General features: G+C 34.5%; 1 protein-coding gene across 1 annotated transcript in view; it reads left to right on the top strand.

Moving 5' to 3' along the window:
- LOC100373405 (laminin subunit beta-2-like) overlaps positions 1-27,479 on the top strand; it is a gene marked incomplete at its 5' end in the record, with an annotated part of 59,893 nt that extends 32,414 nt beyond the window's left edge. Inside the window, 10 exons of the mRNA XM_085491981.1 lie at positions 795-888; positions 1,927-2,049; positions 2,760-2,792; positions 3,498-3,754; positions 5,982-6,614; positions 20,724-21,004; positions 22,705-22,846; positions 22,947-23,123; positions 24,762-24,924; positions 26,010-27,479. Coding sequence (XP_085348107.1) covers positions 795-888; positions 1,927-2,049; positions 2,760-2,792; positions 3,498-3,754; positions 5,982-6,614; positions 20,724-21,004; positions 22,705-22,846; positions 22,947-23,123; positions 24,762-24,924; positions 26,010-26,149 — 2,043 coding nt within the window. The remainder of the gene's footprint in view (positions 1-794; positions 889-1,926; positions 2,050-2,759; positions 2,793-3,497; positions 3,755-5,981; positions 6,615-20,723; positions 21,005-22,704; positions 22,847-22,946; positions 23,124-24,761; positions 24,925-26,009) is intronic.
- Positions 27,480-27,725: the final 246 nt, after the last annotated feature.

Here is a 27,725-nt window from a genome sequence, read left to right as displayed (position 1 = left end):
ATCAATTCTAGCAGATAGTACTTTGACATCGATAGTTCATTTTCGCATTGCGATACCAGAATGCCATTGGGGATTCCCAGAGAATTGGGTCGGTCCAACACTTCATTCTGGTTGGTCAATAACAGACTTGACCTATCAGGTTAAAGGACGATGTTGCAGGCCACATCATGTGGAAATCATCATGTGGAAATCATCATGGCGAAAAATGCCTTGCATCGCAAGATTTTGCGTATGATCAAACACAATAAATAATAATGATGAAGAGTTTGACTGTGTTTCAACAGACTCTAATAATTTTAACCTTATAGATTCTGGTGGTACACAATTAATATTGTAAAAAAATATGCACATGTTTTGTGACCATTTTTGTGTCTTCATTGTAAAAGTGTTGTTGAAATCAATGATGATGCAACTTAATTCTCATTTTAAATCCCACCATAAAAGTGGTACTTTTTCCCCTAATCTAGCACATGGTGAACAATACCTTCCTTTTGACCAATTTTTTGAGTGGGATGCTCGACTAAGCACCCTCCTAAAAAAATAGCGCTAAGTCTGATGAGTCTGGTATAAGATGATAGGCTTCAGTCAGAAAAGGTGTAAGTGACTCCTGTCTCACTAAAGGCAAAACAGATAAGAGCATCATAATTTGATATATTATTTGAAATATTTATTATTAGTACAAAATTGATCATAAATAAAAACACTAATAATATCGTGATAAAAACAAAGTTAGGGTGAGAGTGTTCAATAATTGCACAAATGCAATATATAACCTGAATTTTTATTGTTTTCAGGCAACTGGTCAATGTGATTGCAAAGAGAAGGCAGTCGGTCTTCAGTGTGATCAGTGTATGGATGGATATTATGATATTGACATTGAATGTACAAGTAAGTAATATCACTTTAGGGTGTGACTGATTACTAAAGTTTGCAATTTATTCTTTTTATTATTTGCAACATATTAATTCTAATCATGTTATTTTAAAACAGAAAATAAAAAAACAAAATTTGGGCCACCAGACAAGTATTTGTGAAAAAAGATTCTGAAATATGTCCCATAATGCATTGCACATAATTGTTCAGTAATTCCTGGTTCCCAAATTGATAGCGTTTGTGCGTTTATTGTTTGTGTGCTTGCGCTTATTGCGCGAGGTCACCGAATGGGAAGGTACGACACATTTCTAACGTTCCAAACACGCAGTACACCCAACATCAATGTTTCGAACTTGCAATGTCAAACTCCCCTCAAATAAAACTGCCATCATCTTTCAACTAACTCATACCAGCTACTGAAAGTTTGCACACTATTATGCCTAAGCAAGAATAATGAACATGCAAATCATTTTTGGCTATGCATAATATTTTCACATTTTTTTTCGAGTATTTTGGGAGTTGAAAATCTATGTCATTTATATTTACTCTGCGAAACACACGCATACCATCTCTATTTCAGTCCATTTTCTCTAGAAATCCTTGTTTCTCAGCTGTCTTAAATCATTTGTACCAACCCACACTCCGCTAAAACTGTTTCAAACGCCGCTGACTTCTTCTTGGGTTGCACGTCTGCCCGTTTTCTTTTGACTTTTTATAGCTAGCTAGAAAATAGATAGAAATGCTGGAACCATCTTATCCAGAATGGGCGTGACATCATTGCAATGTTCAGACAGGTTTGCAGAGAACAGAAATTTGAATGTCTTTTTAATACATTGCACATATCAGGACTCAAAATTCATGTAGGCTATGAAGAGAATTGCCAAGACGCTTCAATTTAATACTTGTTTTCCCTTCAAAATACAATGTAGTTTAATTTATCCAAGGCAATTTTAGAATTTTTAGTCTTGAAATTAGGTGCCCCAGAAAACTGAAGGTAAGTTTAGTACACAATGTTAATTTTGTATTAAAATGCTTGTGTTTATTCCCATACAGTGTGTAATTGTAATGTGAATGGTTCATCTGAGATTAGCTGTGATTTGGAAACAGGACAGTGTTATTGTAATAAACCCACAATTGCTGGGAGAACCTGTGACCAGTGTGGAAGAGTCGGAGAAGGTAAGAATACAGTATGTTATCTCCGTAGCGATTCACAATTTGTCAAAATGACAATATATGAAATGCTGCTCCAAAATATTTAAATCAGTGTTTTTCTTTTTTTTCAAACTTAGATCGACTTTTTGTAATTTTTCTATAAAATTGACAGTTTTATAATTTTATTTTATTATATTGTGTATTATTCATTTATATCAATGAAAAAAAATATTTAATTTACAAGTGACAATAATGGTATCTACAGTAGTTTTCAGGATCTTTGTCTTGTTTCAGTGAGAATAAGTATTTCGGTTTTCTGTCAGTTAAAATCCCATTTGCTTAGATACGAAATACTTAAACAAATTATGCATACTTCTGTAAACAGTTTCCATGGAGACACCTAAAAAGCAATAAACCATTTTGAGGAGAGCAAAGCATTCAGCCAAACCGTTCTATGGTTAGGAATTATGGGTATGTACCTTGCCTCCAAAATTACCCATAATTCTTTACCATAAACATTTTTTGACTGAACATGATGCTAACCTCAATATGGTCTATTCTTATAATTATATGGTCATTATTATGTTGTAAATCCGCAAGCAAATAAATTTAAATTAAATTGAAACATGTCTGCCATCATCAGGCATCTACGAGTTTTTGCTATGTTTTATTTGTAATATATTAAAACATAATACTACAGAGAATTTATGTTATTTGTTTTCATTTCTTTACAGATAGTAACTTATTTGTTGATGAAGTGTTCACAGGTATGTTTTATAATTGGTGATTGTTAACAGATTTTTGTTCATTCCAAAGAAAAAATAATTATTTTTTAAAAGCAATTAATTGATGTTTAATATTGAAGTAAGCATTAGGATTGTACCATCTTAGTGTCAGAGTATGTCACATGGTGCGTTTTAGTGTCAGAGTATGTCACATGGTGCGTTTTAGTGTCAGAGTATGTCACATGGTGCGTTTTAGTGTCAGAGTATGTCACATGGTGCGTTTTAGTGTCAGAGTATGTCACATGGTGCGTTTTAGTGTCAGAGTATGTCACATGGTGCGTTTTAGTGTCAGAGTATGTCACATGGTGCGTTTTAGTGTCAGAGTATGTCACATGGTGCGTTTTAGTGTCAGAGTATGTCACATGGTGCGTTTTAGTGATAATGATTGGCAATTGTGATGATTTTGAGTGTTCTAGCTTTTTCTCACTGATGTTTATCAAAAATTCATTGAGAATATGTATTTTAGTAATTTGTATTCACTTCAAAAATTAAAATAAAAATCTTGAAATTGGGATAGTATCAGATTTCATATTAAGTAGCAATGTGCCAGAAGATTTCAGAGAGAAAATAGCCATGCAATTTTTATGGTTTTACGGAATTTTAAAAATCAGCAATCCATAATATAGCGATATTAGCTATGGCTTATGTACAGTTTACATGTAATTTATTTATTACTGTATTTCTTAGGTCCATGGCCTGATTGTGACCCATGTCCAGAGTGCTTCTACAACTGGGCGGAATCTATCCAAGAAGTCGGCGACCAGTTAAATGAACAGTACGCGATAACTTTGGATTTGTTAGAGAACTATGATAACATGCCTGTGAGTCTTGTAGACCAGATTATAGTTGACATACAGGGTAATCTCTCCTATGCCGAACAAGTTCTCGCTGATGCTGCCGATGAGGTCAGAAAGTTGTCTGAATTAAACAAAGGTTTTGAGCAGGTAATGCTAGTTGTTTATTTGCACTGTATACACACACAAAAAAAAAATATTATTTATGAAAAATACAAGTGACCTGTAAGGCAAGGTCACAGAAAGTATCCACATGTCAAGTATAAAAAAAAAAACAGTTTTAAAAGTCAATCATACAATTTTCACCAAAGTGTATAAAAATATTCACTATTATTAGAGAAATGAAGTCACCCAAGGAACTACATATATATTATTGTAGTAAAGAAATTGAGTGCCAATTTAAAAAAGAAATTATAAAGTATAAAGCATTTTTTACCCAAAAGTGACAAAATCACTAAAAAAAAAAAAAGAGAATTGATGATATCATCATGAAATGAAAAAAATTCAAGTGTCAAAGTGAATGGTGCTGGTTGTTTTCAAGAAAAAGTCATGAATAACATTTTTCACCAATAATGAAAAAAATACTCCCTAAACTTAAATAATTAATAATCATACATACACATTAAAAATGGAAGCAATTAGATTTGTAATTTTCAATAAATGTCATTTATGAAAAGTTGATGTCAAAAGACAATCAGTCGAACCATAAGAACCATAAGAACCATCGAGAAGTGTATTGAAGATATTCGTGCATGGCTGAAATCAAACATGTTGATTCTCAACCCTGGCAAAAGTTATACAATTTTCATCACACTTTGAGAATAACATTGAGATGTTGAACTCATTGAGAATCTGTGAGTTTGATATAAATCTTTCTAGCTCAGTCTGTAATCTTAGAGTGCATTGGTGATTTGGGGCACCATATTAATCAGATTTGTAAGTCAGCTTACTTTGCTCTTTATCGCATTAAAAAATTCAGACTCTATTGGATAAAGCGGCTACGATAAAGCTAGTCCATGCATTTGTGATTTCAAGATTAGACTACTGTAATATTATATTTTATGGATGCCCTCAATTTCAGCTAGACAAACTCCAATCTGTTCAAAATGCAGCAGCAAGACTCGTCAAATTGTAAAAAAAAAACATATTACATCCATAATTTATGATTTGCATTGGTTATGCATTCGCAAGAGAATAAATTTTAAAGTACTGTTGACTATATATAACATTTTAAATAAGTCTGCTGCAATTTATTTATGAGACTTGGTTGACCGTTATAAACTGGTCATAGTGGCCTCAGGTCATGTAACACTGATCTTTTGTTATTGAAAAGACAAGATTCAAAATGTACCAAAAAAAACCCATAGGTTGTCGTTCTTTTAGCAAATATACTCTCTTTTGTGGAATGAACTTCGACTCTCTATTCGTCGGCCAATCAATATCAATATTTTTAAGAAAAGTTTGAAAACTCGTTTGTATAAAAGACAATTCTTCATTTAATTCCGATTTTCATGGTAATGTTACTTTTAAAGTTTTGGAAACTTTATATTTTATTTTTTATAATACTGTTAATTTTTCTCTTAATGTGATTTGTATTCATGTTTTGTATAGCGGTGTGTGACGCAGTGAACATTGCTTAATACAATTTTATTATTATTATAAATAAAACTATGTATGACTATTGCTACAAGCTCTTTCTCCAAAATAAATTTTGTATAAATATTTCTTAGAGTTAAAAATTATTAGTGTTGATAACTATTTATCAACAACTATGACAAATAGAATTCATTTGTTGAAAATAATAACTGAAATCCCAAAATGTTTTACAAGCTTGTATAGTCTAATTCATCATCACATACATGTGGTATTTTTAAATTTAATTTTCAAACCTTTTGAAAATTTGATCCTAAAATAGCTATTAATTTCTAAATTATTGATGATAACAAATTGTGATGAGGCATGTTTTCACTAAGACTCAAAAAGAACACAATTTGTTGGTGATCTATTCCATCCTGTATTCTCTCTTCCTATTTCCATTTTCCATAAAGAACTCAAATAACTGTTCAATTCTGTGTTCTTCCCAATTCCATTCATGTTGATTCTCATTGATCTGATTGACGTCCAGATTAGACTACTGTAATATTATATTTTATGGATACCCTCAATTCCATTCATAAAGAGCTCTAATAGTTGTTCCATTCTGTGTTCTCCCTCTCAATTTTATACAAAGCTCAAATAGCCATTCCATTTTGCGCACTGCCTTCAAATTTTCATTTTATACAAAATCGAATAACTGTTCCATTCAGGGTCCCCCTCCTAATTTACATTTACAGATCGCTTCCATAGCTTATTTTAATTTTTTTCTCTTTTATTCCAGATCCAGTTTGAAGTAGGAAATTTCACTGAAATCCTGGATAACATTCAAGTGAAAGCTCTAAATGTCACTCTAGGTCTTGCTCAGATCTCAACATTTTACGGAAATGTTGAAGTCGCTCCGGGAGTTTTCAAGACTCCTACTCAGATTCAGAATGATCTTGCAATTCCTTTAGCTACACAAGAAGCTTACTTCAGCAGTGCGAACACTTCCTGGTTCCATATACAAGAATTATACAACTCTGTCCAGGGAGCGGGTACCCGAGTGCAGACTCTGACTAATGAAGTCGATAACCTTCTCAGCATTATACAAGTAGCTGAGTCTGAACGAGAAGCTGCTGACATACTGATCAATAATAATATATTATTAAACGAGAACATTCAGAATACTGTTTTACTGACTGAAATTGACAACATTCAAAGTGAATATCCTGTCACCGAAGTTCAGGAGAAAGTGGATCAGGCATACTCTAATGCAGTGAGTGCAAACATCTCGGCCAATAGTGCTATAGTCTATGCTGAAACTCGTCTAGATGAAGCCACAGCTAAGGCTTACAGCAGTCAGATAGCTAAGTACAACACAACTATGGCAGAGACTTCTACATTGAAGGCACAGAGTGCTGCTCTTACCTATAAGGTAGGAATTTATTGTGTATGTTACTTGTGAAAATGTGACGAGTAGTCATTTGGTGGAAATGTGATTGGTAGTCATTTGGTGGAAATGTGATTGGTGGTCATTTGGTGGAAATGTGATTGGTGGTCATTTGATGGAAATGTGATTGTAGTCATTTGGTGGAAATGTGATTGGTGGTCATTTGGTGGAAATGTGATTGGTAGTTATTTGGTGGAAATGTGTTTGGTAGTTATTTGGTGGAAAAGTGATTGGTAGTTATTTGGTGGAAATGTGATTGCTAGTTATTTGGTAGAAATGTGATTGGTAGTCATTTGGTAGAAATGTGATTGGTAGTCATTTGGTGGAAATGTGATTGGTGGTCATTTAGTGGGAATGTGATTGGTAGTCATTTGGTGGAAATGTGATTGGTAGTCATTTGGTGGAAATGTGATTGGTAGTCATTTGGTGGAAATGTGATTGGTAGTCATTTGGTGGAAATGTGATTGGTAGTCATTCAGTGGAAATGTGATTGGTAGTCATTTGGTGGAAATGTGATTGTAGTCATTTGATGGAAATGTGATTGGTAGTCATTTGATGGAATGTGATTGGTAGTCATTTGGTGGAAATGTGATTGGTAGTTATTTGGTGGAAATGTGATTGGTAGTTATTTGGTAGAAATGTGATTGGTAGTTATTTGGTAGAAATGTGATTGGTAGTTATTTGGTAGAAATGTGATTGGTAGTTTTTTGGTGGAAATGTGATTGGTAGTCATTCAGTGGAAATGTGATTGGTAGTCATTTGGTGGAAATGTGATTGTAGTCATTTGGGGTAAAATGTGATTGGTAGTTATTTGGTGGGATGGGATTGGCAGTCATTTGGTGGAAATGTGATTGGTAGTTATTTGGTGGAAAAGTGATTGGTAGTTATTTGGTGGAAATGTGATTGGTAGTCATTTGGTGGAAATGTGATTGTAGTCATTTGGTGGAAATGTGATTGGTGGTCATTTGGTGGAAATGTGATTGGTAGTCATTTGGTGGAAATGTGATTGGTAGTCATTCAGTGGAAATGTGATTGGTAGTCATTTGGTGGAAATGTGATTGTAGTCATTTGGGGTAAAATGTGATTGGTAGTTATTTGGTGGGATGGGATTGGCAGTCATTTGGTGGAAATGTGATTGGTAGTCATTTGGTGGAAATGTGATTGGTAGTTATTTGGTAGAAATGTGATTGGTAGTTATTTGGTGGAAATGTGATTGGTAGTTATTTGGTGGAAATGTGATTGTAGTCATTTGGGGTAAAATGTGATTGGTAGTTATTTGGTGGGAATGGGATTGGCAGTCATTTGGTGGAAATGTGATTGGTAGTCATTTGGTGGAAATGTGATTGGTAGTTATTTGGTAGAAATGTGATTGGTAGTTATTTGGTGGAAATGTGATTGGTAGTCATTTGGAGGAATTTATTGTGTATGTTACTTGTGGAAATGTGAATGGTAGTCATTTGGTGGAAATGTGATTGGCTGGTAGTCATTTGGTGGAATTGTGATTGGTAGTTATTTGGTGGAAATGTGATTGGTTGTTATTTGGTGGAAATGTGATTTGTAGTTATTTGGTGGGAATGTGATTGGTAGTCATTTGGTGGAAATGTGATTGGTGGTCATTTGGTGGAATTTATTGTGTATGTTACTTGTGGAAATGTGAATGGTAGTCATTTGGTGGAAATGTGATTGGCTGGTAGTCATTTGGTGGAATTGTGATTGGTAGTTATTTGGTGGAAATGTGATTGGTAGTTATTTGGTGGAAATGTGATTTGTAGTTATTTGGTGGAAATGTGATTGGTAGTCATTTGGTGGAAATGTGATTGGTGGTCATTTGGTGGAAATGTGATTGGTAGTCATTTGGTAGAAATGTGGTAGTCATTTGATGGAAATGTGATTGGTAGTCATTTGGTGGAAATGTGATTGGTAGTCATTTGGTGGAAATGTGATTGGTAGTTATTTGGTGGAAATGTGATTGGTAGTTATTTGGTAGAAATGTGATTGGTAGTTATTTGTCATTTGGTGGAAATGTGATTGGTGGTCATTTGGTGGAAATGTGATTGGTGGTCATTTGATGGAAATGTGATTGTAGTCATTTGGTGGAAATGTGATTGGTGGTCATTTGGTGGAAATGTGATTGGTAGTTATTTGGTGGAAATGTGTTTGGTAGTTATTTGGTGGAAAAGTGATTGGTAGTTATTTGGTGGAAATGTGATTGCTAGTTATTTGGTAGAAATGTGATTGGTAGTCATTTGGTAGAAATGTGATTGGTAGTCATTTGGTGGAAATGTAATTGGTGGTCATTTAGTGGGAATGTGATTGGTAGTCATTTGGTGGAAATGTGATTGGTAGTCATTTGGTGGAAATGTGATTGGTAGTCATTTGGTGGAAATGTGATTGGTAGTCATTTGGTGGAAATGTGATTGGTAGTCATTTGGTGGAAATGTTATTGGTAGTCATTCAGTGGAAATGTGATTGGTAGTCATTTGGTGGAAATGTGATTGTAGTCATTTGATGGAAATGTGATTGGTAGTCATTTGATGGAATGTGATTGGTAGTCATTTGGTGGAAATGTGATTGGTAGTTATTTGGTGGAAATGTGATTGGTAGTTATTTGGTAGAAATGTGATTGGTAGTTATTTGGTAGAAATGTGATTGGTAGTTATTTGGTAGAAATGTGATTGGTAGTTTTTTGGTGGAAATGTGATTGGTAGTCATTCAGTGGAAATGTGATTGGTAGTCATTTGGTGGAAATGTGATTGTAGTCATTTGGGGTAAAATGTGATTGGTAGTTATTTGGTGGGATGGGATTGGCAGTCATTTGGTGGAAATGTGATTGGTAGTTATTTGGTGGAAAAGTGATTGGTAGTTATTTGGTGGAAATGTGATTGGTAGTCATTTGGTGGAAATGTGATTGTAGTCATTTGGTGGAAATGTGATTGGTGGTCATTTGGTGGAAATGTGATTGGTAGTCATTTGGTGGAAATGTGATTGGTAGTCATTCAGTGGAAATGTGATTGGTAGTCATTTGGTGGAAATGTGATTGTAGTCATTTGGGGTAAAATGTGATTGGTAGTTATTTGGTGGGATGGGATTGGCAGTCATTTGGTGGAAATGTGATTGGTAGTCATTTGGTGGAAATGTGATTGGTAGTTATTTGGTAGAAATGTGATTGGTAGTTATTTGGTGGAAATGTGATTGGTAGTTATTTGGTGGAAATGTGATTGTAGTCATTTGGGGTAAAATGTGATTGGTAGTTATTTGGTGGGAATGGGATTGGCAGTCATTTGGTGGAAATGTGATTGGTAGTCATTTGGTGGAAATGTGATTGGTAGTTATTTGGTAGAAATGTGATTGGTAGTTATTTGGTGGAAATGTGATTGGTAGTCATTTGGAGGAATTTATTGTGTATGTTACTTGTGGAAATGTGAATGGTAGTCATTTGGTGGAAATGTGATTGGCTGGTAGTCATTTGGTGGAATTGTGATTGGTAGTTATTTGGTGGAAATGTGATTGGTTGTTATTTGGTGGAAATGTGATTTGTAGTTATTTGGTGGGAATGTGATTGGTAGTCATTTGGTGGAAATGTGATTGGTGGTCATTTGGTGGAATTTATTGTGTATGTTACTTGTGGAAATGTGAATGGTAGTCATTTGGTGGAAATGTGATTGGCTGGTAGTCATTTGGTGGAATTGTGATTGGTAGTTATTTGGTGGAAATGTGATTGGTAGTTATTTGGTGGAAATGTGATTTGTAGTTATTTGGTGGAAATGTGATTGGTAGTCATTTGGTGGAAATGTGATTGGTGGTCATTTGGTGGAAATGTGATTGGTAGTCATTTGGTAGAAATGTGGTAGTCATTTGATGGAAATGTGATTGGTAGTCATTTGGTGGAAATGTGATTGGTAGTCATTTGGTGGAAATGTGATTGGTAGTTATTTGGTGGAAATGTGATTGGTAGTTATTTGGTAGAAATGTGATTGGTAGTTATTTGGTAGAAATGTGATTGGTAGTTATTTGGTGGAAATGTGGTTGGTAGTTATTTGGTAGAAATGTGATTTGTAATCATTTAGTAGAAATGTGATTGGTAGTCATTTGGTGGAAATGTGATTGGTAGTCATTTGGTGGAAATGTGATTGGTAGTCATTTGGAGGAATTTATTGTGTATGTTACTTGTGGAAATGTGAATGGTAGTCATTTGGTGGAAATGTGATTGGTAGTCATTTGGTGGAAATGTGATTGGTAGTCATTTGGTGGAATTGTGATTGGTAGTTATTTAGTAGAAATGTGATTGGTAGTCATTTGGTGGAAATGTGATTGGTAGTCATTTGGTGGAAATGTGATTGGTAGTCATTTGGAGGAATTTATTGTGTATGTTACTTGTGGAAATGTGAATGGTAGTCATTTGGTGGAAATGTGATTGGTAGTCATTTGGTGGAAATGTGATTGGTAGTCATTTGGTGGAAATGTGATTGGTAGTTATTTGGTGGAAATGTGATTGGTAGTTATTTGGTGGAAATGGGATCAGTTATTTCATGGAAATGTGATTGGTAGTCATTTGATGGAAATGTGAATGGTGGTCATTTGGTGGAAATGTGATTGGTAGTTATTTGGTGGAAATGTGATTGGTAGTTATTTGGTGGAAATGTGATTGGTAGTTATTTGGTGGAAATGGGATCAGTTATTTCATGGAAATGTGATTGGTAGTCATTTGATGGAAATGTGATTGGTAGTCATTTGGTGGAATTGTGATTGGTAGTTATTTAGTAGAAATGTGATTGGTAGTCATTTGGTGGAAATGTGATTGGTAGTCATTTGGTGGAAATGTGATTGGTAGTCATTTGGAGGAATTTATTGTGTATGTTACTTGTGGAAATGTGAATGGTAGTCATTTGGTGGAAATGTGATTGGTAGTCATTTGGTGGAAATGTGATTGGTAGTCATTTGGTGGAATTGTGATTGGTAGTTATTTAGTAGAAATGTGATTGGTAGTCATTTGGTGGAAATGTGATTGGTAGTCATTTGGTGGAAATGTGATTGGTAGTCATTTGGAGGAATTTATTGTGTATGTTACTTGTGGAAATGTGAATGGTAGTCATTTGGTGGAAATGTGATTGGTAGTCATTTGGTGGAAATGTGATTGGTAGTCATTTGGTGGAAATGTGATTGGTAGTTATTTGGTGGAAATGTGATTGGTAGTTATTTGGTGGAAATGGGATCAGTTATTTCATGGAAATGTGATTGGTAGTCATTTGATGGAAATGTGAATGGTGGTCATTTGGTGGAAATGTGATTGGTAGTTATTTGGTGGAAATGTGATTGGTAGTTATTTGGTGGAAATGTGATTGGTAGTTATTTGGTGGAAATGGGATCAGTTATTTCATGGAAATGTGATTGGTAGTCATTTGATGGAAATGTGATTGGTAGTCATTTGGTGGAATTGTGATTGGTAGTTATTTAGTAGAAATGTGATTGGTAGTCATTTGGTGGAAATGTGATTGGTAGTTATTTGGTGGAAATGTGATTGGTAGTTATTTAGTGGAAATGTGATTGGTAGTTATGTGGTGGAAATGTGATTGGTGGTTATTTGGTGGAAATGTGATTGGTAGTAATTTAATGGAAATGTGATTTGTAATCATTTAGTAGAAATGTGATTGTTAGTTTTTTGGTGGAAATGTGATTGGTAGTCATTCAGTGGAAATGTGATTGGTAGTCATTTGGTGGAAATGTGATTGTAGTCATTTGGGGTAAAATGTGATTGGTAGTTATTTGGTGGAAATGGGATTGGCAGTCATTTGGTGGAAATGTGATTGGTAGTTATTTGGAGGAATTTATTGTGTATGTTACTTGTGGAAATGTGAATGGTAGTCATTTGGTGGAAATGTGATTGGTAGTCATTTGGTGGAAATGTGAATGGTAGTCATTTGGTGGAATTGTGATTGGTAGTCATTTGGTGGAAATGTGATTGGTAGTCATTTGGTGGAAATGTGATTGATAGTCATTTGGTGGGAATGTGATTGGTAGTCATTTGGTGGAAATGTGATTGGTAGTTATTTGGTGGAAATGTGATTGGTAGTTATTTAGTGGAAATGTGATTGGTAGTCATTTGGTGGAAATGTGATTGGTAGTTATTTGGTGGAAATGTGATTGGTAGTTTTTTGGTGGAAATGTGATTGGTAGTTATTTGGTGGAAATGTGATTGGTAGTTATTTGGTGGAAATGTGATTGGTAGTCATTTGATGGAAATGTGATTGGTAGTCATTTGATGGAAATGTGATTGGTAGTCATTTGGTGGAAATGTGATTGATAGTCATTCAGTGGAAATGTGATTGGTAGTCATTTGGTGGAAATGTGATTGTAGTCATTTGGTGGAAATGTGATTGGTAGTTATTTGGAGGAATTTATTGTGTATGTTACTTGTGGAAATGTGAATGGTAGTCATTTGGTGGAAATGTGATTGGTGGTCATTTGGTGGGAATGTGATTGGTAGTTATTTGGTGGGAATGGGATTGGCAGTCATTTGGTGGAAATGTGATTGGTAGTCATTTGGTGGAAATGTGATTGGTAGTTATTTGGTAGAAATGTGATTGGTAGTTATTTGGTGGAAATGTGATTGGTAGTCATTTGGAGGAATTTATTGTGTATGTTACTTGTGGAAATGTGAATGGTAGTCATTTGGTGGAAATGTGATTGGCTGGTAGTCATTTGGTGGAATTGTGATTGGTAGTTATTTGGTGGAAATGTGATTGGTAGTTATTTGGTGGAAATGTGATTTGTAGTTATTTGGTGGAAATGTGATTGGTAGTCATTTGGTGGAAATGTGATTGGTGGTCATTTGGTGGAAATGTGATTGGTAGTCATTTGGTAGAAATGTGGTAGTCATTTGATGGAAATGTGATTGGTAGTCATTTGGTGGAAATGTGATTGGTAGTCATTTGGTGGAAATGTGATTGGTAGTTATTTGGTGGAAATGTGATTGGTAGTTATTTGGTAGAAATGTGATTGGTAGTTATTTGGTAGAAATGTGGTTGGTAGTTATTTGGTAGAAATGTGATTTGTAATCATTTAGTAGAAATGTGATTGGTAGTCATTTGGTGGAAATGTGATTGGTAGTCATTTGGTGGAAATGTGATTGGTAGTCATTTGGAGGAATTTATTGTGTATGTTACTTGTGGAAATGTGAATGGTAGTCATTTGGTGGAAATGTGATTGGTAGTCATTTGGTGGAAATGTGATTGGTAGTCATTTGGTGGAATTGTGATTGGTAGTTATTTAGTAGAAATGTGATTGGTAGTCATTTGGTGGAAATGTGATTGGTAGTCATTTGGTGGAAATGTGATTGGTAGTCATTTGGAGGAATTTATTGTGTATGTTACTTGTGGAAATGTGAATGGTAGTCATTTGGTGGAAATGTGATTGGTAGTCATTTGGTGGAAATGTGATTGGTAGTCATTTGGTGGAAATGTGATTGGTAGTTATTTGGTGGAAATGTGATTGGTAGTTATTTGGTGGAAATGGGATCAGTTATTTCATGGAAATGTGATTGGTAGTCATTTGATGGAAATGTGAATGGTGGTCATTTGGTGGAAATGTGATTGGTAGTTATTTGGTGGAAATGTGATTGGTAGTTATTTGGTGGAAATGTGATTGGTAGTTATTTGGTGGAAATGGGATCAGTTATTTCATGGAAATGTGATTGGTAGTCATTTGATGGAAATGTGATTGGTAGTCATTTGGTGGAATTGTGATTGGTAGTTATTTAGTAGAAATGTGATTGGTAGTCATTTGGTGGAAATGTGATTGGTAGTTATTTGATGGAAATGTGATTGGTAGTTATTTAGTGGAAATGTGATTGGTAGTTATGTGGTGGAAATGTGATTGGTGGTTATTTGGTGGAAATGTGATTGGTAGTAATTTAATGGAAATGTGATTTGTAATCATTTAGTAGAAATGTGATTGTTAGTTTTTTGGTAGAAATGTGATTGGTAGTCATTCAGTGGAAATGTGATTGGTAGTCATTTGGTGGAAATGTGATTGTAGTCATTTGGGGTAAAATGTGATTGGTAGTTATTTGGTGGAAATGGGATTGGCAGTCATTTGGTGGAAATGTGATTGGTAGTTATTTGGAGGAATTTATTGTGTATGTTACTTGTGGAAATGTGAATGGTAGTCATTTGGTGGAAATGTGATTGGTAGTCATTTGGTGGAAATGTGAATGGTAGTCATTTGGTGGAATTGTGATTGGTAGTCATTTGGTGGAAATGTGATTGGTAGTCATTTGGTGGAAATGTGATTGATAGTCATTTGGTGGGAATGTGATTGGTAGTCATTTGGTGGAAATGTGATTGGTAGTTATTTGGTGGAAATGTGATTGGTAGTTATTTAGTGGAAATGTGATTGGTAGTCATTTGGTGGAAATGTGATTGGTAGTTATTTGGTGGAAATGTGATTGGTAGTTTTTTGGTGGAAATGTGATTGGTAGTTATTTGGTGGAAATGTGATTGGTAGTTATTTGGTGGAAATGTGATTGGTAGTCATTTGATGGAAATGTGATTGGTAGTCATTTGATGGAAATGTGATTGGTAGTTATTTGGTGGAAATGTGATTGGTAGTTTTTTGGTGGAAATGTGATTGGTAGTCATTTGATGGAAATGTGATTGGTAGTCATTTGGTGGAAATGTGATTGGTAGTCATTTGGTGGAAATGTGATTGGTAGTCATTTGGTGGAAATGTGATTGATAGTCATTCAGTGGAAATGTGATTGGTAGTCATTTGGTGGAAATGTGATTGTAGTCATTTGGGGTAAAATGTGATTGGTAGTTATTTGGTGGAAATGTGATTGGTAGTTATTTGGTGGAAATGTGATTGGTAGTCATTTGATGGAAATGTGATTGGTAGTCATTTGATGGAAATGTGATTGGTAGTTATTTGGTGGAAATGTGATTGGTAGTTTTTTGGTGGAAATGTGATTGGTAGTCATTTGATGGAAATGTGATTGTAGTCATTTGGGGTAAAATGTGATTGGTAGTTATTTGGTGGAAATGGGATTGGCAGTCATTTGGTGGAAATGTGATTGGTAGTTATTTGGAGGAATTTATTGTGTATGTTACTTGTGGAAATGTGAATGGTAGTCATTTGGTGGAAATGTGATTGGTAGTCATTTGGTGGAAATGTGAATGGTAGTCATTTGGTGGAATTGTGATTGGTAGTCATTTGGTGGAAATGTGATTGGTAGTCATTTGGTGGAAATGTGATTGATAGTCATTTGGTGGGAATGTGATTGGTAGTCATTTGGTGGAAATGTGATTGGTAGTTATTTGGTGGAAATGTGATTGGTAGTTATTTAGTGGAAATGTAATTGGTAGTCATTTGGTGGAAATGTGATTGGTAGTTATTTGGTGGAAATGTGATTGGTAGTTTTTTGGTGGAAATGTGATTGGTAGTTATTTGGTGGAAATGTGATTGGTAGTTATTTGGTGGAAATGTGATTGGTAGTCATTTGATGGAAATGTGATTGGTAGTCATTTGATGGAAATGTGATTGGTAGTTATTTGGTGGAAATGTGATTGGTAGTTTTTTGGTGGAAATGTGATTGGTAGTCATTTGATGGAAATGTGATTGGTAGTCATTTGGTGGAAATGTGATTGGTAGTCATTTGGTGGAAATGTGATTGGTAGTCATTTGGTGGAAATGTGATTGATAGTCATTCAGTGGAAATGTGATTGGTAGTCATTTGGTGGAAATGTGATTGTAGTCATTTGGTGGAAATGTGATTGGTAGTTATTTGGAGGAATTTATTGTGTATGTTACTTGTGGAAATGTGAATGGTAGTCATTTGGTGGAAATGTGATTGGTGGTCATTTGGTGGGAATGTGATTGGTAGTTATTTGGTGGGAATGGGATTGGCAGTCATTTGGTGGAAATGTGATTGGTAGTCATTTGGTGGAAATGTGATTGGTAGTTATTTGGTAGAAATGTGATTGGTAGTTATTTGGTGGAAATGTGATTGGTAGTCATTTGGAGGAATTTATTGTGTATGTTACTTGTGGAAATGTGAATGGTAGTCATTTGGTGGAAATGTGATTGGCTGGTAGTCATTTGGTGGAATTGTGATTGGTAGTTATTTGGTGGAAATGTGATTGGTAGTTATTTGGTGGAAATGTGATTTGTAGTTATTTGGTGGAAATGTGATTGGTAGTCATTTGGTGGAAATGTGATTGGTGGTCATTTGGTGGAAATGTGATTGGTAGTCATTTGGTAGAAATGTGGTAGTCATTTGATGGAAATGTGATTGGTAGTCATTTGGTGGAAATGTGATTGGTAGTCATTTGATGGAAATGTGATTGGTAGTTATTTGGTGGAAATGTGATTGGTAGTTATTTGGTAGAAATGTGATTGGTAGTTATTTGGTAGAAATGTGATTGGTAGTTATTTGGTGGAAATGTGGTTGGTAGTTATTTGGTAGAAATGTGATTTGTAATCATTTAGTAGAAATGTGATTGGTAGTCATTTGGTGGAAATGTGATTGGTAGTCATTTGGTGGAAATGTGATTGGTAGTCATTTGGAGGAATTTATTGTGTATGTTTCTTGTGGAAATGTGAATGGTAGTCATTTGGTGGAAATGTGATTGGTAGTCATTTGGTGGAAATGTGATTGGTAGTCATTTGGTGGAATTGTGATTGGTAGTTATTTAGTAGAAATGTGATTGGTAGTCATTTGGTGGAAATGTGATTGGTAGTCATTTGGTGGAAATGTGATTGGTAGTCATTTGGAGGAATTTATTGTGTATGTTACTTGTGGAAATGTGAATGGTAGTCATTTGGTGGAAATGTGATTGGTAGTCATTTGGTGGAAATGTGATTGGTAGTCATTTGGTGGAAATGTGATTGGTAGTTATTTGGTGGAAATGTGATTGGTAGTTATTTGGTGGAAATGGGATCAGTTATTTCATGGAAATGTGATTGGTAGTCATTTGATGGAAATGTGAATGGTGGTCATTTGGTGGAAATGTGATTGGTAGTTATTTGGTGGAAATGTGATTGGTAGTTATTTGGTGGAAATGTGATTGGTAGTTATTTGGTGGAAATGGGATCAGTTATTTCATGGAAATGTGATTGGTAGTCATTTGATGGAAATGTGATTGGTAGTCATTTGGTGGAATTGTGATTGGTAGTTATTTAGTAGAAATGTGATTGGTAGTCATTTGGTGGAAATGTGATTGGTAGTTATTTGATGGAAATGTGATTGGTAGTTATTTAGTGGAAATGTGATTGGTAGTTATGTGGTGGAAATGTGATTGGTGGTTATTTGGTGGAAATGTGATTGGTAGTAATTTAATGGAAATGTGATTTGTAATCATTTAGTAGAAATGTGATTGTTAGTTTTTTGGTAGAAATGTGATTGGTAGTCATTCAGTGGAAATGTGATTGGTAGTCATTTGGTGGAAATGTGATTGTAGTCATTTGGGGTAAAATGTGATTGGTAGTTATTTGGTGGAAATGGGATTGGCAGTCATTTGGTGGAAATGTGATTGGTAGTTATTTGGAGGAATTTATTGTGTATGTTACTTGTGGAAATGTGAATGGTAGTCATTTGGTGGAAATGTGATTGGTAGTCATTTGGTGGAAATGTGAATGGTAGTCATTTGGTGGAATTGTGATTGGTAGTCATTTGGTGGAAATGTGATTGGTAGTCATTTGGTGGAAATGTGATTGATAGTCATTTGGTGGGAATGTGATTGGTAGTCATTTGGTGGAAATGTGATTGGTAGTTATTTGGTGGAAATGTGATTGGTAGTTATTTAGTGGAAATGTGATTGGTAGTCATTTGGTGGAAATGTGATTGGTAGTTATTTGGTGGAAATGTGATTGGTAGTTTTTTGGTGGAAATGTGATTGGTAGTTATTTGGTGGAAATGTGATTGGTAGTTATTTGGTGGAAATGTGATTGGTAGTCATTTGATGGAAATGTGATTGGTAGTCATTTGATGGAAATGTGATTGGTAGTTATTTGGTGGAAATGTGATTGGTAGTTTTTTGGTGGAAATGTGATTGGTAGTCATTTGATGGAAATGTGATTGGTAGTCATTTGGTGGAAATGTGATTGGTAGTCATTTGGTGGAAATGTGATTGGTAGTCATTTGGTGGAAATGTGATTGATAGTCATTCAGTGGAAATGTGATTGGTAGTCATTTGGTGGAAATGTGATTGTAGTCATTTGGGGTAAAATGTGATTGGTAGTTATTTGGTGGGATGGGATTGGTAGTTTTTTGGTGGAAATGTGATTGGTAGTCATTTGGTAGAAATGTGATTGGTGGTCATTTGGTGGGAATGTGATTGGTAGTCATTTGGTAGAAATGTGATTGGTGGTCATTTGGTGGGAATGTGATTGGTAGTTATTTGGTGGAAATGTGATTGGTGGTCATTTGGTGGGAATGTGATTGGTAGTTATTTGGTGGAAATGTGATTGGTAGTCATTTAATGGAAATGTGATTGGTAGTCATTTGGTGGAAAGGTGATTGGTAGTCATTTGGTGGAAATGTGTTTGGTAGTCATTTGGTGGAAATGTGATTGTAGTCATTTGGTGGAAAAGTGATTGGTAGTCATTTGGTGGAAATGTGATTGGTAGTTATTTGGTGGAAATGTGATTGGTAGTTATTTGGTGGAAATGTGATTGGTAGTTATTTGGTGGAAATGTGATTGGTAGTTATTTGGTGGAAATGGGATCAGTTATTTCATGGAAATGTGATTGGTAGTCATTTGATGGAAATGTGAATGGTGGTCATTTGGTGGAAATGTGATTGGTAGTCATTTGGTGGAAATGTGATTGGTAGTTATTTGGTGGAAATGTGATTGGTAGTTATTTGGTGGAAATGGGATCAGTTATTTCATGGAAATGTGATTGGTAGTCATTTGATGGAAATGTGAATGGTGGTCATTTGGTGGAAATGTGATTGGTAGTTATTTGGTGGAAATGTGATTGGTAGTTATTTGGTGGAAATGTGATTGGTAGTTATTTGGTGGAAATGGGATCAGTTATTTCATGGAAATGTGATTGGTAGTCATTTGATGGAAATGTGATTGAGAGTTATTTCGTGGAAATGTGATTTGTAGTCATTTGATGGAAATGTGATTGGTAGTTATTTGGTAGAAATGTGATTGGTAGTCATTTGGTGGAAATGTGATTGGTAGTTATTTGGTGGAAATGTGATTGGTGGTCATTTGGTAGGAATGTGATTGGTAGTTATTTGGTGGAAATGTGAATGGTAGTCATTTGGTGGAAATGTGATTGGTAGTCATTTGGTGGAAATGTGATTGGTAGTTATTTGGTGGAAATGTGATTGGTAGTCATTTGGTGGAAATGTGATTGGTAGTCATTTGGTGGAAATGTGATTGGTTGTTATTTGGTGGAAATGTGATTGGTAGTTATTTGGTGGAAATGTGATTGGTAGTCATTTGATGGAAATGTGATTGGTAGTCATTTGATGGAAATGAGATTGGTAGTTATTTGGTAGAAATGTGATTGGTAGTTTTTTGGTGGAAATGTGATTGGTAGTTATTTGGTGGAAATGTGATTGGTAGTCATTCAGTGGAAATGTGATTGGTAGTTATTTGGTGGAAATGGGATCAGTTATTTCATGGAAATGTGATTGGTAGTCATTTGATGTAAATGTGATTGATATTTATTTCGTGGAAATGTGATTTGTAGTCATTTGATGGAAATGTGATTGGTAGTCATTCAGTGGAAATGTGATTGGTAGTCATTCAGTGGAAATGTGATTGGTAGTTATTTGGTGGAAATGGGTTTGGTAGTCATTTGGTGGAAATGTGATTGGTGGTCATTCAGTGGAAATGTGATTGGTAGTTATTTGGTGGAAATGGGATCAGTTATTTCATGGAAATGTGATTGGTAGTCATTTGATGTAAATGTGATTGATATTTATTTCGTGGAAATGTGATTTGTAGTCATTTGATGGAAATGTGATTGGTTGTTGTTTAGTGGAAATTTGATTGTGGTCATCTCATTAGTGAGAACTTCTTGGACTCTATGATCATATTTTCTGACTGTGTTTGTAGTTAATGTATGGTATTGTAATTTCAGGATGCTGCAACATGGGCATATAGCAACATGAGTCAGTACTATGTAGATATGTTGGATGCTTACAGCCGACTACAAACATCACAGGCACAGACTGCTTCTATGCAGGAAGTCTCCACTCAAATACTGGGGATGACCGTGCCTGGTGTGGATGGTATGGAAACACTAACGGAACAAATACTGCAAACTGATATCTCAGAACAAATAGTGGCTGACACATTGGCAAGTGCTGAAGCCACTCTGAATAATGCAAACTCTGCCCTCAATGTGTCACTGGAAGCAGAGTAAGTAGAATACATACAGTTTTATAATAATTTTTGAAAAAAGACATTAATCAAATATTTGTGAAATTTTTAGTGAATTGCATATGAGAGTTAATGAGTTCGGTGTGTCTATTTCTCTGTGTAAGCAAAATCTCAAAACTGTTTGGGCAGAAGTTGATGAAATTTGGTACCATGGGATAATATGCAGACTTTGTTTTTTAAGCAAATTCTGTGCATTGTAAGTAGCTAATTTGCATAATAATTACCTGATTTAAAGTAAAATCTTAAAAACTTCAGAATGAATTCAATCACACCTTATGGTATCATACATGATTAGTTTTGAGGCCATGCATGTTAAGTAACTGATTTGCATAACAAATTTTTTCAACTTTGAAATTTATACTGTGTTCTTCAGGAAGAACCAGAGTAACATTGTCGTTAGGAGAAGTGTTGTAAATGTTCTGAAACTACCGTAAAGAGACAAAATGTTGTAAAGTCATTGAAAAACTGCAAAATTTTGTAGCAGTGTGTAGTTCATTGTGAAACTTTTGTGAAACTTTGTTAATAAGAAAATATCGTAATCTGAATATTTATAACAGCAAAAATGAAATGGTATACAGTATTAAGTCACGTACAACTTATTTGGATGGAATTAGATTTTCCAACCCATGCATGAAACAATCGACCATGCTGCCATATGTCGGGCAACACAGCCACAAGAGTATCCTTGTTTATTGATGGTTTGTGTATTTTGACCTGCGAACTTTGAACTTTCGTAGATGGTATTTTTATGTGTGGGCAATTTATTATCATAATTGTGGCCTAAAATCAGTGCAATAATATTCATAATCACATACATTTTGGGCTATGTAGTGTGTACCTATAAATTGACGATTTGGCCAAAACTTGGTGAAAGCCTGACTGCTCAACCAAATGTTTTGATAACAACATTATCGCTAGTATCTAATACTGTATGCCCCATTGCAACACATATCTTTCTCTAAAATCATTCATAACATTTTAATATCTTCTAAGAGAACATGTACTTTCAAACATATAACTTTAAACTAATTTTGATGAAATTATTACAAAAAGATTTGCTTATGTTACATTGTAGCAATTTTATTGTTACGTAAAATGAATACTGACATATAATTTATTTCTGTTTCATAACTTCGTCTTTCTTTAAAAATCACAGTAGGTAAAATGGATTCCAGTGTTACCATGGTTACTGCAGACATTTCCTGATTGTGGTTGCCCTTTTGGTTGCTGTGCATCATGTTGATGTTTACCATTGCGTGTTTTTGTAGTTTTTTACTCACTATTGTGAGGTCTTATGAGTACTTGTATTTTTCTGTAGTATGGCATGCTATGTGCAATTACCATTTTGTGGAAAAATAATTGACGCCGCTTTTCCTCATTTATTTTCACTGAATTGATATTCATGACAAACCTTTATAAAACTTGACAAAAATTAATAAAAAAAATTATGCTAAGCATAAATTTGTAATCCTGACTTCGTATGTTGCACATCGCTTGTAGGTTTGTTAGTTTGATGCATGTGAGTAAAATGATGTAGTATTTCAGTCATCATGTTGTGCATTTCACATCGGTTGCTTTGTTCTAGAAATATAGTAAGCTCTTGCTTGACTTAGTGTTTGGTAGAAATGATCTGTCGTAGTGTAAGTTATAACGCTTTTCTATTAATTTGTTTTCCATAGGACTGAAGCTCAGGGTGCTCTAGCATTGGTACAGGGCATAGAAAACACTTTAAAAGAAGCGGAGAATGTACGAGCTGCTGCTGTAGAAAGCCTAGCACAAACTGACAGTAATATCACAAACGTCCATGATGTGTCAAATGAAGTAAGTTTCAATTGTTACTGACATGATTTTGCAAGCAGGTAGAGTTCTTGTTCAGATTATTCAAATTAACTCATTAATATGCATACTTTCACACATGTAGGTCATAGCCAAAGGGGCATTAGAAGAAACCAAAGGACAGGCAGCCTTGACAATGATTGCACAGATACGTCTAGACATTCTACATGCTGGACAGTGTTTTGATGAGGAATTATCACGAGCTAATACCGCTGAAGCAGGGGCCAATCAGGCTAAAGCAAATTCAGAGGAAGCAGTGGAGGTGAGAATTGAATTACAATCACTCCATGGGTCAAAGGTGACTCACTCTTTGGTTGTTTTTGTTGAGAATGGCAAAAATAGCCAAGATTTTGTTGAGTGTGATAGAGCAAAACAACTTGCTTTTTGCTTCTCAACTAGTGCTCAATTCTCTTCCCGTCAATCGTGTTCAGTGTACCACTGATGGATGTAATCATAGTATTTCCGGCATTATAGCATGATGGTGGAAAAGAATTTGAGTGGTAAAACAAGTCACATGGTTCTCTCACACTCTCAGTGAGATCTCAATGGTCATTTTCATCTTAAGCTTCATTGATGTGCATACTTGAGAAAAGTCTAGAGTGTAGAAAGTTTTGAAATTCATAAAACGTATTTTTTGGGGGATAGTCAAGAATTAATTTTGAAATTCATAATTTTAAACTTTATATTCACTTAACCTTAGTTAAATTGTTATACTGTTTTTCCACAGCGGTGGCGTAGGAACATTGATAATTACTACAAACCAAAAAAGGTTCACCATTTGTTTTTCATTCTCCACTTTGTATTATGTTTCTTTCTTTCGATCCAGAACCTCAGACTCTCAATACAAATAAAATATTTAAAAATCTTTAGAAGTAATAATTTTATAAATATCGTACTGAGAATATTTGTTTCATCTATTTTTTTATTTCTAAATGAAATGAGTCGTGCTTCAGGTAGCTGACATATTTTTTTACCTATTTTTTCATATTATAAATTGTAACAAATTGTTAATGCTCGTTCTGACTATTTTTCTTATTTTTAAAATCAAATTTTTTTCTTTTTTTGTTGTATAACTGAAATAAATTCTAAGGATGTGTGCTTATGAAAGATTGCGTTAGCTTAAAATCGCAGAGCAATTGTCTTGTATAACACTGTAAATCATTTAGTTTTTATCGATAATATTATCGCACTCAAGGAAACAAAATTCAGTGATTGTTGCCGTGACTACGTCACTCTTCTAAAGATTCAAATGAAACATTTACTGTTACAAAATGGTGTGGATTTCCTGATTTGTAAAAAGTCACTTTTGGCAATAAAGTAGTTTTAGTATTCTTGTTCAGTAGTGAATTTGATAAAACAAATTAATTTAAAACCAGAAAGTGAGGTATGTGGAGGGGGGAGTCATTTTTGAGCCCCTGAAACAATGATTGGTGATATCCTGGTCACATGATTCTCTACTCAGACAGCCATTTTGAATTAAAAATATACAAAATACATGTACCAGTACATACAATTAACATTCGAAAACTGTTTCAGGTACATTGAGTGTTTCCAATAGTCAATCATTGGCAATAACTTTACAACATTTAATGCTTATAATTCATGTACAACCGTAAATCGTCATGCAGCATGTGTCCCTTTAATAATGTGAATACAGACCATCATATCAAATTTGTTTTTAAAAACCTGCTTTTGAACCATTTTCTTTAGTACTTTGATCTTAATTAAACTCAGTAAATAAAATAATAACTAAATAAATAAAGCATGCTTATTCTCAAAAAAAAATCAATAGTGAATTCAGAATGTAAAATATTTTTCACTTTCAGTGATTTTTATAAACTACATTCAATCAACCTGTATCAAATATGTTAAGCTAAATATTTTTGTTCATTTTGTCAAGTCATACACAGTCAATGCTGCAGCACAGTCATCAATTAGTGGACAAGTAGACACTGTCTTAGTTGAGAAAGTCATTGAGTACAATGAAGTAAAGACTGTTAGTGATTCGGCGAAGTCACTGATGAATGACATCACAGCAACAGCAATGATGGAAGATCTTCAAGGTGAGTGGGTTTTATTTGCACTGTAGACAAAGGTAAATGTGCTTAGCTTCACAGTCTTTGGTTTTGGGTATCCTTAGCTTTACTGCATTGGGATTCGGGTATCCTTAGCTTCACATTCTTGGGTTTTGGGTATCCTTAGCTTTATTGCCTTGGGATTCTGGTATCCTTAGCTTCACAGTCTTGGGGTTTGGATGTCCTTAGCTTCACAGTTTTGGGTATCCTTAGCTTTACTGCATTGGGATTCTGGTATCCTTAGCTTCAGTCTTGGATTTTGGGTATCCTTAGCTTCACAGTTTTGGGTTTTGGGTATCCTTAGCATTTCTTCCCTGGGATATGGGTATATACTGACTTGGGATAAGGGTAACCTTAACAAAACTGTCTGGGATATCCTAAGCTGCACTGTCATGGGATATGTGTATTATTAGTTGCACTGTCGTGGAAAATGGGTATCCTTAGCTGCACTCTCATGGGATATGGGTATCCTTAGCTGTACCGTCTTGGGATATGGGTATCCTTAGCTGTACTGTCTTGGGATATGGGTATCCTTAGCTGTACTGTCTTGGGATATGGGTATCATTAGCTGTACTGTCTTGGGATATGGTTATCAATAGTTGTACTGTCTTGGGATATGGGTATCATTAGCTGTACTGTCTTGGGATATGGTTATCAATAGTTGTACTGTCTTGGGATATGGGTATCCTCAGCTGTACTGTCTTAGGGTATGGGTATCAATAGTTGTACTGTCTTGGGATATGGGTATACTGACTTGGGATAAAGGTAATCTTAACAAAACTGTCTTGGGATATGGGTATTCTAAGCTGCACTGTTGTGGGATATGGGTATTCTAAGCTGCACTGTTGTGGGATATGGGTATTCTAAGCTGCACTGTTGTGGGATATGGGTATCCCTAGCTTCACTATCTTGGAATAAAGGTATCATTAGCTTCACCCCCTTGGGATATAAGTATCCTTAACTTCACTGTCTTGGATACTGTGAGATTTGTAAATCACTTAAAAACATTACATGGAATTTCAAATATTTTAGCAATATTATTTTCATAACAAATCCCTATTTGTTCATTTCAGCTCTTCTTCAGCAATACATAACTCAGCGCACTGAAATGGACATGCTAATGGCACAAATGCAGCAAATGGAAGATGACTTAGATGGTCTTTTAACAAATATAGAGGGTTCTGAAGGTGCTAGTATTCAGTGTGATGAATAAGCAACCATGAGATTATGATTTATAACTGAATACCCCTTTTTGATTGCCTGCAAACAAAGTCTAGAAAATCTGATTCTTTTTTACTGTAAAAAAATGAAAATAAAAAAATCATGCAATCCAAATTGAAATCTTATATTTCAGCAATGTTATTAGAAGTTCGACAAATTTATTGGGATTTATTTCTACATTTTTTATATTTCTTTCACTGCAGTATTTGGTGATGGATCATACCTTGTAAGTAAAATTATAAATATTTTTTTTTAATGATACATATCACTTTTCCATTGTAACATATAGGGCATTTAGTTTTGAAGTGGGCATTATGTAAATCCTACAGGAATGTAATCCTGTAGATTCCCATAGACATATTTTTCAATAGTTGAACAAAATCTAAAGAAAAATGTTGTTACCTTTTACAAAATAAAACTGCATACTTTTTTCTCAAAAAATTGTCGTCAGGACCTACTGCCAATGTGTCAGTTATGTTCAATTTGGTTCAAAAAAATAACTGAAATTATAGAAAAATTCAAACTTTACATACAAATTTTGGCGGGGAAAAGGTATGGCATTTAAAGGGTTCGGTAGAATTTGATTGAAGTGTAACATTTATCAATATATGCGTAATTTCCTCAATTTATAAACGTGTCAAAGTCTTCCAAAATTCCAGATTCACCTTGAAAGTTACTGCATAATTTCTATGATCTACCAAAATTACTAGATTTTATGATATATCATAGGAAACAATCTTATGATATAACTCTCTAAAGCAGACAAAACATGCTATTTTCATTAATTCCATTTTGTATTTTCCTCAGTACATGAAATGTGTAGAAAAAGATGAAAATTACATTTTGAATATTGAGTAGCATTCTACCTTAATCTTGAATTTCATAACCATTCTTTATTTTAACTGTTTCTAATTTATGCATTCCAGAACTGCCATAGTTTTAATACAATGTATTTTATTTGCTTATTTTAATCACCTTGAAGTGAACTTCCAAACAGATTATTTAACGCTGCATTTTCCACATCATTGTATTCATTCAGAACTTGATATATCCATTGTTTTCATATCAGACAAGAGCTATAATTTGTTATCGTTGGAATATTCACTTATTAAGCAGTTATAGATTTTACAGTTTTTAAATCACAAACTTTTTTAACCTGCTGGTTACTTTTTCACAGTGCAATATTTTTGAATTTTTAAAAAAATGAAATTTTTTGAAAGGGTGAAATGAATCTTGTATGTTTCTCTATGCAAGTGGTTATTTATTTGCACATGCGCTTATTTATCAAATACTTTTAATAAAAAACATATTTTGTAAAACAATTTTGACTTTTTGCACTGATTCCTGAGTATAGTGATCAGAACATTTTACTATAATATGAATTGTGTTGGGTTCAAAATTAACAACCATTAACAACCATTGGTCTTCACATTGCATCATGTTTAGTGTGGGTCCCATGCGATTTATACAGTGTGTATCATATTCAAATATATTTTAAAAAATGTGAAAGATACAAATTTCATTGAATATTACTTACTGCTGATTACTTTGTATTTTTATGAAATTGT

This window comes from Saccoglossus kowalevskii, chromosome 17 (assembly GCF_978046115.1).
Source record: "Saccoglossus kowalevskii chromosome 17, keSacKowa6.1, whole genome shotgun sequence".
Taxonomy (NCBI): domain Eukaryota; kingdom Metazoa; phylum Hemichordata; class Enteropneusta; family Harrimaniidae; genus Saccoglossus; species Saccoglossus kowalevskii.
This window is presented reverse-complemented; position numbering and strand designations above follow the sequence as displayed.